The sequence below is a fragment of the Drosophila sulfurigaster genome, chromosome 2R (assembly GCF_023558435.1).
Source record: "Drosophila sulfurigaster albostrigata strain 15112-1811.04 chromosome 2R, ASM2355843v2, whole genome shotgun sequence".
NCBI lineage: Eukaryota > Metazoa > Arthropoda > Insecta > Diptera > Drosophilidae > Drosophila > Drosophila sulfurigaster.
In genome coordinates this window covers 26,051,645-26,066,067 of record NC_084882.1, presented here as the reverse complement: position 1 = coordinate 26,066,067, position 14,423 = coordinate 26,051,645, and the positions used below count along the sequence as shown (strand labels likewise).

The 14,423-nt window shown below is 39.3% G+C and overlaps 1 protein-coding gene across 1 annotated transcript in view; it reads right to left on the bottom strand.

Annotated features, from left to right (window-relative positions):
* LOC133837316 (homeotic protein Sex combs reduced) overlaps window positions 1–13,880 on the bottom strand; it is a 31,933-nt gene extending 18,053 nt beyond the window's left edge. Inside the window, exons 1-2 of the mRNA XM_062268028.1 lie at window positions 13,037–13,880; window positions 4,059–5,049 (exon numbers count right to left, since the gene is read on the bottom strand). Of these exons, the coding sequence (XP_062124012.1) occupies window positions 4,059–5,034 (976 nt within the window). The 5' untranslated portion in view covers window positions 5,035–5,049; window positions 13,037–13,880. The remainder of the gene's footprint in view (window positions 1–4,058; window positions 5,050–13,036) is intronic.
* Between the last annotated feature and the right edge of the window lie 543 nt (window positions 13,881–14,423).

The following is a 14,423-nucleotide window of genomic DNA, read 5'->3' as shown; positions in this document are numbered from 1 at the left end:
ACTTTATACATTTTGAAATTCAAAGACTGATTGCCATAATAATTGTGTAATTTACAACACAAGTCAGCTACTGAAGGGGAAGCAGACAATGCGTCTTTGCTTTGTGCTGGCAAAGAATTTTTGTTATTTGCATATTTAAAAATAAAATCCCACTAATTGGGATGCAGTCGGGTATTTGGGCAGTCGGGATGCCGTTGCCATTGCGATTGTTCCGTGACTATTCACAAATTTATTAAATTGACAATTTGTAGCGAGTATGCGGCAAACGAATGGGAGGCAAGACAGTGGCTTCTAATGAGCATTTGACAATCTCATAAGCTCACAAGAAGTATCTTTCTCTCTCTTTCTGTCTTCCTCTCTGACAGTTGTCATTCCGTTTAGCTTTCAATTTGTGGGCGAATGATGAAGCGCAAAAAGATCTTTTGATGATCTGCTGCGAAATTGCTTGGAACGTCGCCAGCTTTGGTCTTGTCAATTAGAGAAATGCAGTCAACTTCACAAGGTTGCATGCTACCAAGTATACCAAGCTGCATATATATTTAAAATATATCTACAGCTCTATTTGTCATGTATCTGCATCGCGATAGTTGTATCAACGACCACTGTTGGCATGAGCTCATTTAAGACAAAAGATCTTTTAACGAGATGCAAAATGCAAATGCGCAGAGAGAGTGAGAAGGAGGAGAAGAGAGAGGGAGAGAACACTCTTCGGGGAGGTGTTTCGAAGAATTCTCTCGTTCTCGCCTGACGATCTTATTCTCTCGTGCGGCGCAACTCGTAATTGCGAAGATGGCGTTTAAGTTTATTTTAATATGCTGGCCACAAAATATTAGTAAGAAAGAAAAACTTGACGTGATTATATGCAATCAACGTTGTTGTAGCTGCAGTTGTAGTTGTTATTCTTGTTGCTGTTGTTGCTGCTGCTGTTGTTGCACCTTCCAGTCGACGCAGCAACATGCACTCAAATTTGCATAATTGTTAACATGCTGTTGTTGTAATTGTCGTGTTGTTGTTGTTGTTGCTGTTACCTGCCCCGAACCCATTTCATCTTCCGCTTCTCCGCTCGCTTCATTGTTATTATTATTATTATTATTATTATTTGAGCTGCTTGGCACCTGAAGCCATTTTGATAGCAAGCATTTTCTTTCAAATACTTCTCATTCTCTCTCGAGTTTGGGGGCCACTCCAAATTGTAATCGTACATTGCGGTTTAATTAAGACATTTGCCTCTGCGAAAATTAAGTTGTGCACGTTAAGCGATAAGAAACAACTATAGAAAATCGCCTTATAATTGGTCAACAATTTCGACATGTGGTGCAAAAAGAAAAGAGGTTATTGACTCCACAATCGCATTTTGATTTGCATCCAAAGTTAAGGATCTCTCGTTAAACATGCAACAGCATGTCATCTTTATCGCTGAGTTTGTTTTTGTAATTCCCTTGCAAATCATCGCACTTAATTCAACCCAACTATGATTATGTTATGCTAACTAACAATTTACTGACTGCGATGTTCAGCTTCAACGTATAATTTAATATTGGTCATCAATGGCACCCTATTCAAATGGGCAAACATTGCTGATGGCCTCAAATTGGCGGTGGTCATTCATGAATCCAAATGCGTATGCGAATGTGAATGCGAATGTAATTAAATCTCATCGATGCAGAAAAGTATCTACACATGCTCGCACATTAGATACAAGCACAATCTTTCGGGGTCTGCAAAATATGCAAATGCGAAACGCGCTGTTAAAAATGGCTGAAAGCATGTGTGTGTGTGTATCATTGGGTTCCATTCATGTTCTTCAATTACCCAGAAGAGACGCGCACATGTAATACGCATCTTGGTCATTCTCCCTCTCTTTCTCTCTCGCTTTGTTTCTCTTTCAAGTTGTCTATAATTATTTTCTCCACTTGCTTGGCTTGTTTTGTTGTTGCTATATTGGCTGCCATGAGTTACAGATACATAAAAAATAATAACAAATACGCTCCATTGATTGCCATTCGAAACGAGTTTTTCCACAATTGGAAAATGCTTTTTTTTCCAGCTTGTTCTTGTTTACAATGCAAATGCGAATGCAGTTCATGGCACTTTTCAACGACTCTTTAATTGGCTGACATGTTGTGATTTTGGGTTGTCAAGTGCTTTTGTGAGCTGCAATTATTGCGAATTCCAATACGAATAAGTAAAGGCTGCCAACTTGCTGCTGCAATTGAACAGGCCTGCCAACTGTCAACTGAGCGCTGCCAATTGCAAAGCTGAAATGCTAAAAAACTGAATGCTAAATCGCCTGTGAACCATTCCCGCTAATGAGTCAGTCAGGCGTTTGATCGATGACAGCCAGGCGTTCGATTGAAATTAATAAAAATAACTATAAATTGTTTTTATGAACAGTTTTTTTAATTTGGAAAAAAAAATGCCAACTGCTGCAGCCAAGCTGAAGACTTATGCAAGACCTATGCACCTGATAACTCGGGTCAATCTTTCTTCGTCGTGAGTTTCTCTGTCAATAGGTCTCCAAAAAGAAAGAGAGAGAGAGCGAGATAGAGAGACAGTGGATAGAGAGCTGGGGGCGGGAGGTTGCTAAAGAAAAATCACTGACATGATGAAAAATCGCTCAACAATTTTTCGTTCACAAATTTTTTCAGTTTTTTTTTTTGTTTCTTAGTATCTATAGAATTCTAGCGTCAGGCACAACAATTTTTCATCAATTTTGGAGAATTTAAATATAAACGGAGCGAGAGGTGCGAGATTCATATCAAGACGAAACGCATAGAGCAGCAGCAAAGCAGCATCTCAAAATGTATCTGTATCTGTGGCTAAAAGTGTATCTGTATCTATATAGGTATTATGAGTTATTGTGGGAGTCTGTCGGCATTAGCCGCGGGTGCCGGTTGCCAGTTGCCAGTTGCCGGATTGCTGGATTGCTGGGATTGGGATACCCGGGGCATGCCCCGTACTTGAGGGGGAACACGTTTGTTTACAATTTCACGCGCTGCGATTTTCGCGGTCGAGTTTTCACGCAGCGCCGCAAGAAAAATGGGAAAGTCGAAGTGTGAGGGAAATTTTGTTATTGTTTATGTATTTTGACAAGATGCCCCGCGCGCTCAGTTTGCCAGACAATTTGGTGCTGGAACACGCTCCCCTCCCCGCACACTCTTCCCACATTCCCGTATTGCTACCGAATGGTAGCGAGCAAGTGCTCGCAATTGAATGAATGACTGATTAACTTAAATATCTCATAAAGTTCTCTGCCAGATTTCGATTTCTAGCACTCGAGAGCGTTTCTTCTAAATCGGTTCACAGATTATCGAGTCACTTGAAGAAGTTTTTTTTTGGACAATTATCAGCTGGCAACTGAAGAGCAGCAAACGTATACTTCAAACTTGATTGTAAGAGTGTTTGGACAACTCTAGAGTAATCTTAAGTATTATCACATACTTTTGTTTGAATTCAAAGAGTTAACAATGTTTGTAAGGAAAACAAGATGATGTTAGTACTTGAGTAACTAATCGAAATTAGCATTAAAATCATTTGCCACCTTTTTGTGACATTTAATAGGTGAGATAGAATAATAGAATAATAGAATATTCCGAATATTTCAATATTTACTTTTGTCTCTTTTATTTTCCACAACTATTTGTTTGTTATATTTATTATGTCGGATTGTTCCTTTAATATACAATAGTTTGGCAGTTTTTATTTCCTTAATATTTACCACATTTTTGGGAAGAAGTAAAAATGTTTGAATTTTATATACACTGACTAATTCTCACTTCAGAGGTCTATATCTTCTGTTCTAATTCGTACATCCTCAAAATCCTAGTCTTGTTTTCTTGGTAGGTTGATACACTAGGTTTGAAAGTATGTATTTTGATTTGTAAATTATTCAATTTTATGTTTTGATAATATTGATAAAGTATTTACGATTCATGTAAGCATATATTAATGTGCAATTGTTTATAATTTCCGTTTGCTGTTTTAAAATAGCTTCACAGTTATTATTCCCCAATTTAGCAGGAATTTTCAAACATAATATTAAATAAACGTCTACTTACTCTGTCCGAGATGTACTCGCTTCATCCAGGGATAGATCTGTGGTGGATTCTTCTTGCCATTGCCGCTGTTCTGACTGCTGCCCGCCTCGTTGCCGCTGTCGCTCTCGGAGTCGGAGTCGCCGCCCCCCGGACTGTGCATGGGCACATTGACGTTGACATTGCCGGGTCCTGGCACCCCGCTGCCTGCCCCGCCGCTGTGGTTGTTGTTCAGGCTGACGGCGGCGGCAGCGGCGGCTAAGCTGCCTCCGAGGACGCCTTTGTTGAGGGAACGGGCGACGCTCTCCACGACGGAGCTGGGCGAGAGCTTGGGCGAGATGTCGCGGGTGGAGAGATCCTGTGGACTGGCTAACGATTGGTTGTTGTTGTTGTTGCTGTTGGCGCTGTTGTTGTTATTATTGTTGTTGTTGTTGTTGCCACCGGGCGTCGACGGATCGTTGGCATATTTACAGCTGATGCTCGACTGTTGTTGCTGCTGTTGCTGTTGTTGCTGTTGCTGCGGGTGTTGTTGCTGCTGCTGTGGCAACTGTTGCTGCTGCTGCTGTTGCTGCTGAGCCACAACTGCAGCCGTCGCATGTGCGTGCTGCTGTTGTTGCTGCTGCTGCAGCAGCAATCGCTGTGGCTGCAACTGTGTATAGTCGACCATATCGGGATTAGCCTGGCCACCGCCAGGCGCACCTCCTCCACCGCCACCCAATCCATAGGCAGCCTGGTTGGCATAGTGTGCCTGCGGTGTGTTCGGATACAAATTGGGCGTGTACGCGGCCGCTGCTGGGAAGTAATCATTGCTGCCCGGCGTCGCTGCCCCCGAGTTGCCCTGCCCCCCGTTAGCACCGCCCGCGCCGCCGCCGTTGCTGTTGCCCGCATTGCTGGCATTGGCGCCCGGATGGCTCTGCTGCGGATTCATCTGCTGTGGATAGCAGGAGGCCAGCGAGTTGACAAACTGGTACGAGGACATGGCAAAGCAGTCGGGATCCATTTTCGCGATCGATATCTGCAAATGAAACAGAGCACAACAGAGTTTGCTTACTATATATTTGTTGTTGTAGTATTGAGTGGTTTGCTTTAAGCATGATCTGCACCACAGATTGCACTTTGGCTCTAGGTGTAGTCTGCTAATCCCCGCCCAGCTGCAGATCCCATTACCCGATCTACAGCTCTCTACAGCTCACTTCCGAAGGAGGCTGAGTCGCTGTTCCTCCACGCAAAAGAGCCATTGAACTTAACATATTAATGCAGGCTCAAGTTTTGCATAATCTGAGAGTCTAATATTTAAATTAGAAAAGCTCAAGGCGAATCGGTGTGATATGTAAATTTGTGAGCAACATTTGATATAGTTCGCGGCTTTAACGGATTGTTATCGAAAATTTCAAATAAATATTGCAACTCTTCATTTAAATGTTCAGTAACTTGCTTTATATATTTTGCTAGAATTATTTGTAAGTATTTTTAGAACTATTTATTAAACATCTTAAATTTAAATTCATGAAGTCATTGAACTTACCAAATTGAAGTTATACAAAAGTCTAATATTTAAAATAAGACATATCCGATAGTTGTTTGTTATCAAAAATGTAATATACAGCTGTGAACTTTGAAATAGCAGTGCGATGGAAACAAAACTACATAACACATATTCCTTTTTTGTAGCATAAATTTGATTAAAATTATTTTTAATTAGTTTTAGAAAATTTTTGAAACGTGTTCAATTATAATTGATGAAATGTTTGCTATCATTTTAATTTTCTTCTTAAGCTCACTTTAAAATGTCATGAATTTTTCTTTAGACAAAATTTTGTATCACCAAAACCTTATCTTACTTCAAGAATAACACAGACTTTTCAACACTGCTATTTCACTGTTTCAGTATGCCTCCCTAAAAACAAATGTAATAACTATTGTTAGGCAGCATCTTGACCCAAGCTGCTTTAGTATTAAGCACATTATATTGTGAAATGATTGCACATTTTTGGGCAACATTTAATACCAAGTTTTGAGTGAGCTTTGCAGCCATTGTTATAGATGATTATTGTGTGGCCAGTATTCCTATGCAATATTGGCCAATCACCTGAAGTGATTTTTCGGGTTCAGTATTATTACAATTATTTTTTTGGGTGAAGCGGCTAAGAACCCAATTTGGCCAGCCACACTTGTTCTACAGGCTGTCGCTGGTCGCTGCTGAGCTGCTGATGTTGTTGGCAGTTTCCGGGAGCAGGAACCGTGTGCTCACTGGACACTTGAGGGTGAAAGAGTGGATTTCACTTGAGCCGATGGGCAGGCGCGGATATGCCTAAGCATTGGCATTACGTGCATGCAATTTTGGTGTGGCACGGCAACAGCAAACGCGTTGCAACAACAGCACGACACTCGCCTGGCCTGGCATTGGGCACTCGCTGTCTGGATGGAATGCCTGACCCGCCCACTCTCGACTTGCGGCTCTCGCGGCTTTCGACTCTTAACTCGTGACTCTCGTTGCCTGGACACTTGTGCTGCACTTGTGGCCATGCCACACCACACCAAACAAAAAGCCGGACAGTGTTTGTTGTTTAAGAAAAACTTGAATTTCTTTTCCTCTTTTTTGTTACGTTGCAGCGGAGATAGCCACACAAAAGAAGCCACGATTGCAAAACAGCAAGCCATCGACGGGCTTCGTTGCCTCAAAGCCGAAAAAAATGTGTAAAACGCAATGGCAAATAGCAGGCCAAGTCCAACCAGTAGGAAGCCAATTCCCACCACGATGAAATACCAAAACAAAAAACAGCATTGGCCGAAAAAACAATGCAACGACCTCTGGAAGTGAGTCCCTTAAAGTAGATACTATATAGTATCTATAGTATATAGTTTTTTGTTGTTGCTCTGTTATTGCGGCTCCTCTGCTTTGGCTTCGTTTGAAACCAATAATTTTGATTCAGTGGGCAATTTAACCCTTTAGCATGTTGTCCAAATGAAAGGAGTTGAAGCTTTAAATTAAATCGGCTCTCTTAGTCTGAGTCTGACTTTGGATGTGGCCCTGGCCTGCCTTGGCTTTAGCTTGGCCAACAAGTATTGAGGCGCGAGGCATTGGCATGCAGCATGCTACATGGTGCATGGTGCACGGTGCACGGTGCATTTGGGGCATGGGGCATGGGGCAGGCAAAGCTCGTCGCTCGACAGAGATTTATTTGATGAGCAACGTTCCTGTAAATTCGAATTCGGCCCTGGGTATTGGCGATTATGCAGTTTAAAGCAATTGTAACGGTTTCTTTTTTCTTTTTCTTATTTTTTTTCGGCTAAATCTTTTCGATTTTTGAATTAGCCCATTGGCAATATATGAGTATAGTCAAACTGCTGGCCAACTTGACATACAAACTGTTCGATTATCGAAATTATACGCTTAGCGAAATAGACAAGACAACAACAGCAACATTGACCTTCCTGACTCTTTGTGGATATTGGCAAATGTTTTCTGTACACAAGAATTAAGTCAAACGATCAAACTAAAATTGCCTGTCGATGGCCAAGAACTATGATGAGAGTGATGAAAACCAATAATTGAGAGTAAAATAAATAATTCGATAGTGTAATTTTCTATGTTCTCCTCTGAAGCAGTTGCATCTTTTAGGCTGCAATTAATTCGCCTGCCAAATACGCCGCGGCGTCTGTTGTTTATTTGTTTCGATCACTTAACGGTAAATTAAAAATTCAAAAACTAAATAGAGGCAATAAATAATTTCGTATTTGAAAATTGTTTTCCAAAGAGTCGAGCCGGCGCGACAAGCGGTTCAATTGGTGTTAATTAAATCCATGAATAATGAAAACGCAAACCGAATTTGCGGGCTCGTTCTCAACAACAACAACAACAACAGTATAAATATCAACAGTGAGGGAGAATACAAAATATATGTACAAAATGCTTATATATATAAATATTGCCATAGATTGGTCGGCTGCTGATTGTCGCCCCATAAGAAAGCCATAAATTATGGCAATTCTTTTTGGGCAGCGACACATCTCACGGAGACGAGACGAGGGAGCGAAAACACAGCTCTAAAATCGAGCGAGTTTCCTTTGTCTCTCGGCGTCTGCGTGGCGGTTGCGCATTTTCATTTTTATTTTCTCTTCCTTTTTTCACTTCACTACGCTTCTTTTCCTTTCTTTCTCTGGTCTCTGATCGCTTTGCCTTGGGCATCTTTGTATAAACAGTTTTAATATGCCCATCGAACGGGAGTGAAACTTAAACCGCATAACGAATTTCGTTTCCCAATTGTTGTTGATGCACAGGTAAATAAACAGCAATTGAGTTGCACATGCGCAGCTCTCTAGTATATAGTTCTATAAGTATATGTATCCCTCTTTAGCAGCAGGGTAATGTCATCATAAATCAATTTGGGCCCAATGCGACAGCTGAAAAGGGTTTCTCCTTTTCCCCCTCTTCGACTTTCGTTGACTTTTCACGAAAACTCGCAAGACAATGACAGACTTTCTAGACGCACCGACCTCGACCTCATATATTGTATAGGGTTCAGCGTATTGTAATTAAGATGATTAACTTTTGCATAATCGATATTTAACTCAGGCTAAAGGGAGTCATGAACTGTGCGCATTACACTGGAATGTTTATATTTTCAATACTGTTTTAATGTATTACTTATTAAAGATTATTAAGAGACAATAACCGGTTGCTTATTATATCTACTTTCTAGTGCTAATTCCGCTTCTAATTGCAGCTATTAGCTACAAAAGCCTGAAACAGTAAATCATTTTAAAAGATGCATTTTAAACACAAAGAGAAGAAATTACGTTGTAATCACAGGAATCAAAATATTGAGTTTGAGAATTTATGATCTTAAAACAAATCTAAATAGATGAATTTCATGTTGAAATATAGAAATATATCTTCGTATGAAATATATTTATGAATTAATTAAATCATAAATTCCAAATTGAAATATATAAATACATTTTCAAAAAGAATAGGAATGAGCTAAACAAATATATTGGAGAGTATCAAATCTGTTTACACTTTATATGTAATCAATTTTTTATTATCATTCATAAGGTCGATTATTCAGATCTTCATAATTTAAATGAAATTTTAGAATTAATATTCACTTAAAAATATATTTCTTCTTAAATAAATATTTCTGTGAGAATCGCATGCTGTTACTTATGTTTGTTTTTATTTTTCCCGTTTGCCCCGTTTCTATATCAATCCCATTCTCATTTAAATCCCAAATCTAGCATCAACTTGAAACAGTCATCCATTTCTAAGCACTTCATCATCATGCGGCAACCATCTCTTAATTATGAAACCCTAAGCAGTTATTTCTTTAACAAATGTCGCCCTCTTGTTGTCGCCCATCGTCGCTGAGTCGCTGACTTGCTCCGACATTACAGATTTCCAGCTCTCGCCTTCGTTGTTATTGTCGGGGCCCGGCTATAAATCATAATTTTTAATATTTGTTGTCAACATGGGCGTAGCTCGTGTATATGTAAACACGCCGCTTCTAAAAACTGCCACAGGCCCAAAGACAAGCCACGACAAAGAGCGAGGTACAATTCTAAAAGGTATTTGCGCACGCGCAGTCACACTCATCTCCCCTTCTCACTCGCTCACTCACTCACGCTCTTTCGCTCTCTGTTTGACTTATGTGCGATATACTGTATAACAATGAGCCAAAAGGAACGACAAACACACACGATTGCAAGTGGGCCCCATTAAAAACTCATAAAAATTTGTAAGCACCTCATAAAAGTAGTCATAAATATTATTATTTGGTTTCTGTTTTTTTTCTTTCTCTTGCTTTGTCTTTCTCACTCACGCTGTCTCTCTCTAGCGCTTTGGTTATTGTTACAGTTTCTCGCTTTAACCCTCGTCTGTCGCCTGTCATCTCTCTTGTGGTTGCGGCTCTCTCATAATTTTTATGAGTTTTTGATTTGGTTTTTGAGTTTTGCGTCCATTGAACACAGCTCAGCTCGATCCTCCTCCTCCTTGTTCGCTCTCACTGCAAGCGGCCATTGTTGACCTTTTGACACGTACTCGAAATACATGTAGTGCGAGTTTTTGCGGTTTTGTCTGTGGTGCTCTCTTTAACACATAATTTATGATCTGTTATGTAATAGTTGTGGCTGTCACAAGCAATAATAATGATATTTACCAAGGGTCAAGGACAACGCAATACAACAACACATTGTGCAACATGTTTTGCGCTAGGCTACCGAGAGGACTAATTGATGCATGTGGCTACGAGCAGCAGATACTCTGAGAGATTGCTACCATAAATTGTTGCGGCTTTTTCAATGTCATTTAAAAATACATCGACTGAATGAGAGAGGATGTTAGGGCAACACTGCTGAAACTCTCTTGGATGTATTATTTTAATTTAAACAGCTTGTAAATATTTCTATTGTTTAAAAGTTAGACTTAATTTTAAAATGTTTAATGAATACGTATAGTTTCACTAAAAATTTTAAAATAACTAAGTAAGTTGTGAATTTCTTATACTCAGTATTATGTGGGGTTTTCAGTTATAAATAGAATCATAGATTTTATTTAAAAATTGTAATTGTAAGCAGCTTGTATATAAAATTCTTACTTCGTAAGACTTTGTATACTCCTTATATTAATGTTTGATTTGAAATGATGAGCTTAAAGAAGTTAAAGAGCAGTTAAAAGTATCGCCAATTTTATTATTATATTTTGTTGTGATCATATTTCTAATGGTGCTTCCAAGAACGAATTTTTGTAATGTCTAAGATAACATAATTCAATTTACATTTAATCCTTTTTTTTTTTGCAACAAATTTTATGAGGCTCTAATTTTTGTTTAACAAATATATGTATATAGCAAATGTAGCATTGGTTTGTAATGAGACTTAGAACCTCATATTATTTAGAACTGCAGATATAAATCAGAATTTATCAGCGTGTGGAGCAAACAAATCGTCAAATGGCAAAACGCTAGAAAGTAATGTAAGCGCCTCCTTTCGTCGAAAATAAATGTGTCCCGGCACTTATTGTACCTACACATAAAATATTAAAAAAAAACAAGTTAAGCAAATGGCTGCCGTCGCCTCAATAGATCAACGACTCCCCAGCAACAACAACAACAACAAGAAGAACAGCAACTACAACAAGTTATTTGCAGTTGTTGTTATGGCTGTTGTCGCGGCAAACTTTGCGTGTTTCATACATTATTTTTTTATTTGGGCACTCTGGTATTTTGATTTATAAATATAAATAAGTAAAGCTAAAATATCATCATGACATTTGCAGCCCCTTATAAAGAGAGAAGGCTCGCCTGGCGGCTCTCTAACCACTCCAAATGCCAATGATGAATGTGTGCTCGAGGCGCAGGCCAAATGCGAATGATGATGGCATAAATAAAAGCGCTGACAGCGCCAAACAATAACTGCAGTGGCCAAAGAATCCACACACAGAGGACTTTCGTCTTGGAACCTAAGTAAATAGTACTAAATGTCTGTGTGTCTGAGGCGCTTTCTCTGTGTGTGTTTGTGTTTGTGAGAGACCAATTAACTCGCCGGGCAGCAGCCTTTGTGTCCACACATTATGCAACAGCGCTTTGATCTGCCTTCGACCACCCTGCGAGAGAGCAAAGGAAATGCAAATGCAAATGAAAGTGACCTACATCAAGTGGCAATATTCTTCACTCCCTATGACCATGTGGAGTACTCGTAGTTGGACCCTTTGAGGTTGTGTGACTGTTCCATATCAATGCGTCTTCTTAGTCACAAAAAAAAGAGGAAAAAACTTGAGTTTCGTTGCGCCCACTGCGAGCGGGTCAGCATGACTTCCATGTGGACGGATCAGGGGCAAGTCAAGACAGCAAAGGGAGAGGAGAGGAGAGGAAAGGGCACGGCAAAGCAGACCACGCAATTTCTATGTACCACGCCGTGGTTTTCCACACGGATACATATGTATTAGATATTATACAATGTATTGTATATATAATATATCGAGTAAATGTATAGTAGGTAGATTATACCACTGCGTATGTGTGTGTGTGTGTGTTTGGCTGCTTGTTAGGCATTTTTCATTCGCGGTGACATTTCGCCTTTGTGGCTCTTAATTATTTCAAAAACGGCTGCATTCGTTTTAATGAAGTGAAAATTCTTTGCGTTGATATCGCGCACGCAACCCAAAAAAAAAAAAAACAGAAACAAAAACCAAAACAAAAATGGAACACAACAATAGCAAATTGGAAGCGCCCAAGAAGACTGCTGAGCAGAAACAAACACTGAAGAGAACTTTAACTTTACCCCAGCATAATTTAATTGAAGCCTCGAAACTGGACTCAATTTAATATATCAATTTGATCGGAGTATGCGATAATGCAACGGCAATTTCTTTAAGAACCGTTCAAATTCATTTTTCACGTCTTTAAGTCGAGAACTTTGTTTGAAAGTTAATTTTACTAAGCAAGTTACAAAGCAAACTAAGTTCTGCCAAAGTGCAAAGTTAATTTCTAAGTGTTGCTATTATTATTTTTTTTCTTAGAGTCTCGAAAAGATTTTTGTTTGGTCTGAGTAATTATTGTTTTCTCAACAAATTGTTAAACTTTCTGTTTAAATAAATTTTCCCATTTGTTTCAGCTATATTTGTATAAATATATTTAAACGCATTAGTGTGAGTTTGTGTTTAAAATACTTTTCATTCTTGGTTTTTGTTTGTTATGACTCAATTTTGTGTCTCTCAGATTTTAAGGCAACTTTTTTTCTGTTTTCAAAATTTTGAAAGATTTTATATTCGATTTTATATTTTCAAATAATTTTAGATATTTTTGATTTGTAGTAAATATTAAAATCCTATGAAAATATTACATTGTTTTATTCTTTGATTAATTTTGAGAACTAGTAAAATAAATAATTATTTTTCTTCAAAAATTCTACAGAAAATTTTCTGCAAGGTCTCCCCGCACTTTGAACTCCTCTATGTGTATTTATTTATGTTTTTTGATAAAAAAAAAGATTTTGCATTTTACCTTTGCTCTCTGTTTAAAATTGCTTTGAAGTTTCGCAGTTTAGCTGCATTCACTTGAACAAAATTTTAGCCGACGGTAATTGTTATTTGTTGTTAAACAAGTGCAACCGATTTGAATGTGTTTCACTTCACAATTTATTAATGTTGTTGTAAATTCACAATGTTTTTGTTATGCGGCGGAAACGATTTTCGAGCACTTTGAGTTGACCTTTAGCTAATTACCGAGTCGAGCCCGCATATTGTCAAGTTAATCCGTTTTGCATATCCTGAGGTTTAACGTGGAGTTCGCAGTTGCATTCGCTGTTTTACCTGTCGTTTCACTGAATTTTTGGCGAATTTATAGCCGCAATTAGCCGCAGCGGGCAGGCACACGATTTGTCACAGTTCTGGTTGGGATCGATTATAAACGATCAATTGATTGTATCTAATTTTAGGAGACGGTTGATCATTTACGACGAATTTGTTATTTTTGTGGTATCCATCAGCGCGAATGTTGGAGTGTAGTTTAAAACGTCATCGATGAAAACACTGGCAGTGAAAACACTTAGCTGCCCATCCATCTTTCGTTATTATCGTTCAAAGTCAGCAGCACTGAGCATGTTGAGATGTTGCAATTGTATCTGTTGTATCTATTGTTGTTGTTGTATCTGTATCCGACGGATACGCGATGCTTTTGTTATTATTATTGTATCTTCATAGATATGGTGAGAGCCGCGCGAGATTCGCGAACGAAGCGAGCGCGTCTGCTATGACGGATTGATGGATTGCTTTTGGCTTGGCTCGGTTTTTCTGTTCTCGTATATTGTTGTATGAATGTATCCGCGAATACGTGCTCGAAGCGCCAATGTCTCACTTTGACTGCTCGGGCATAATTCAAATATCTGAGCATCAATAAAAAAACTCATGCTACGCGCAGCGCCAGCGCCGCCAATTGTAGCAGCGAGTACGAGCAAGTAGACACACACACATTGTAATATTCACTCACACACACACACACACACTTATAGCTGCGCTATGGCAGTGGCAAACACACATTCATTCGAGTGCATTCATTAAACACTCGCTACGGGGGAAAAAAAAAACACCAAACAAAAAAAAAGAAATTCGAACTGGCCATGCGAGTTAGAGCAGTCAGACAGCATTTAATGCGGTTGCCTGCTATCTCGCTCGCACACGTTGCCATTGCTCCGCTGCTCTGTTGTTACCTTTGCGGACGCCGAAATGTGTAGCCGCAAATATGTGTGAGCATGAGTGCGCGCGTGTGTGTGTGTGTGAGTTCGAAAGAGAGCGAGTTCGAATACGCGCTTACGCTCTTCGAGTGCGAACACATTCTATTTCGAAACATTCTTATTGATCACACGTACACTATGCGTGTGTGTCTCACCTAC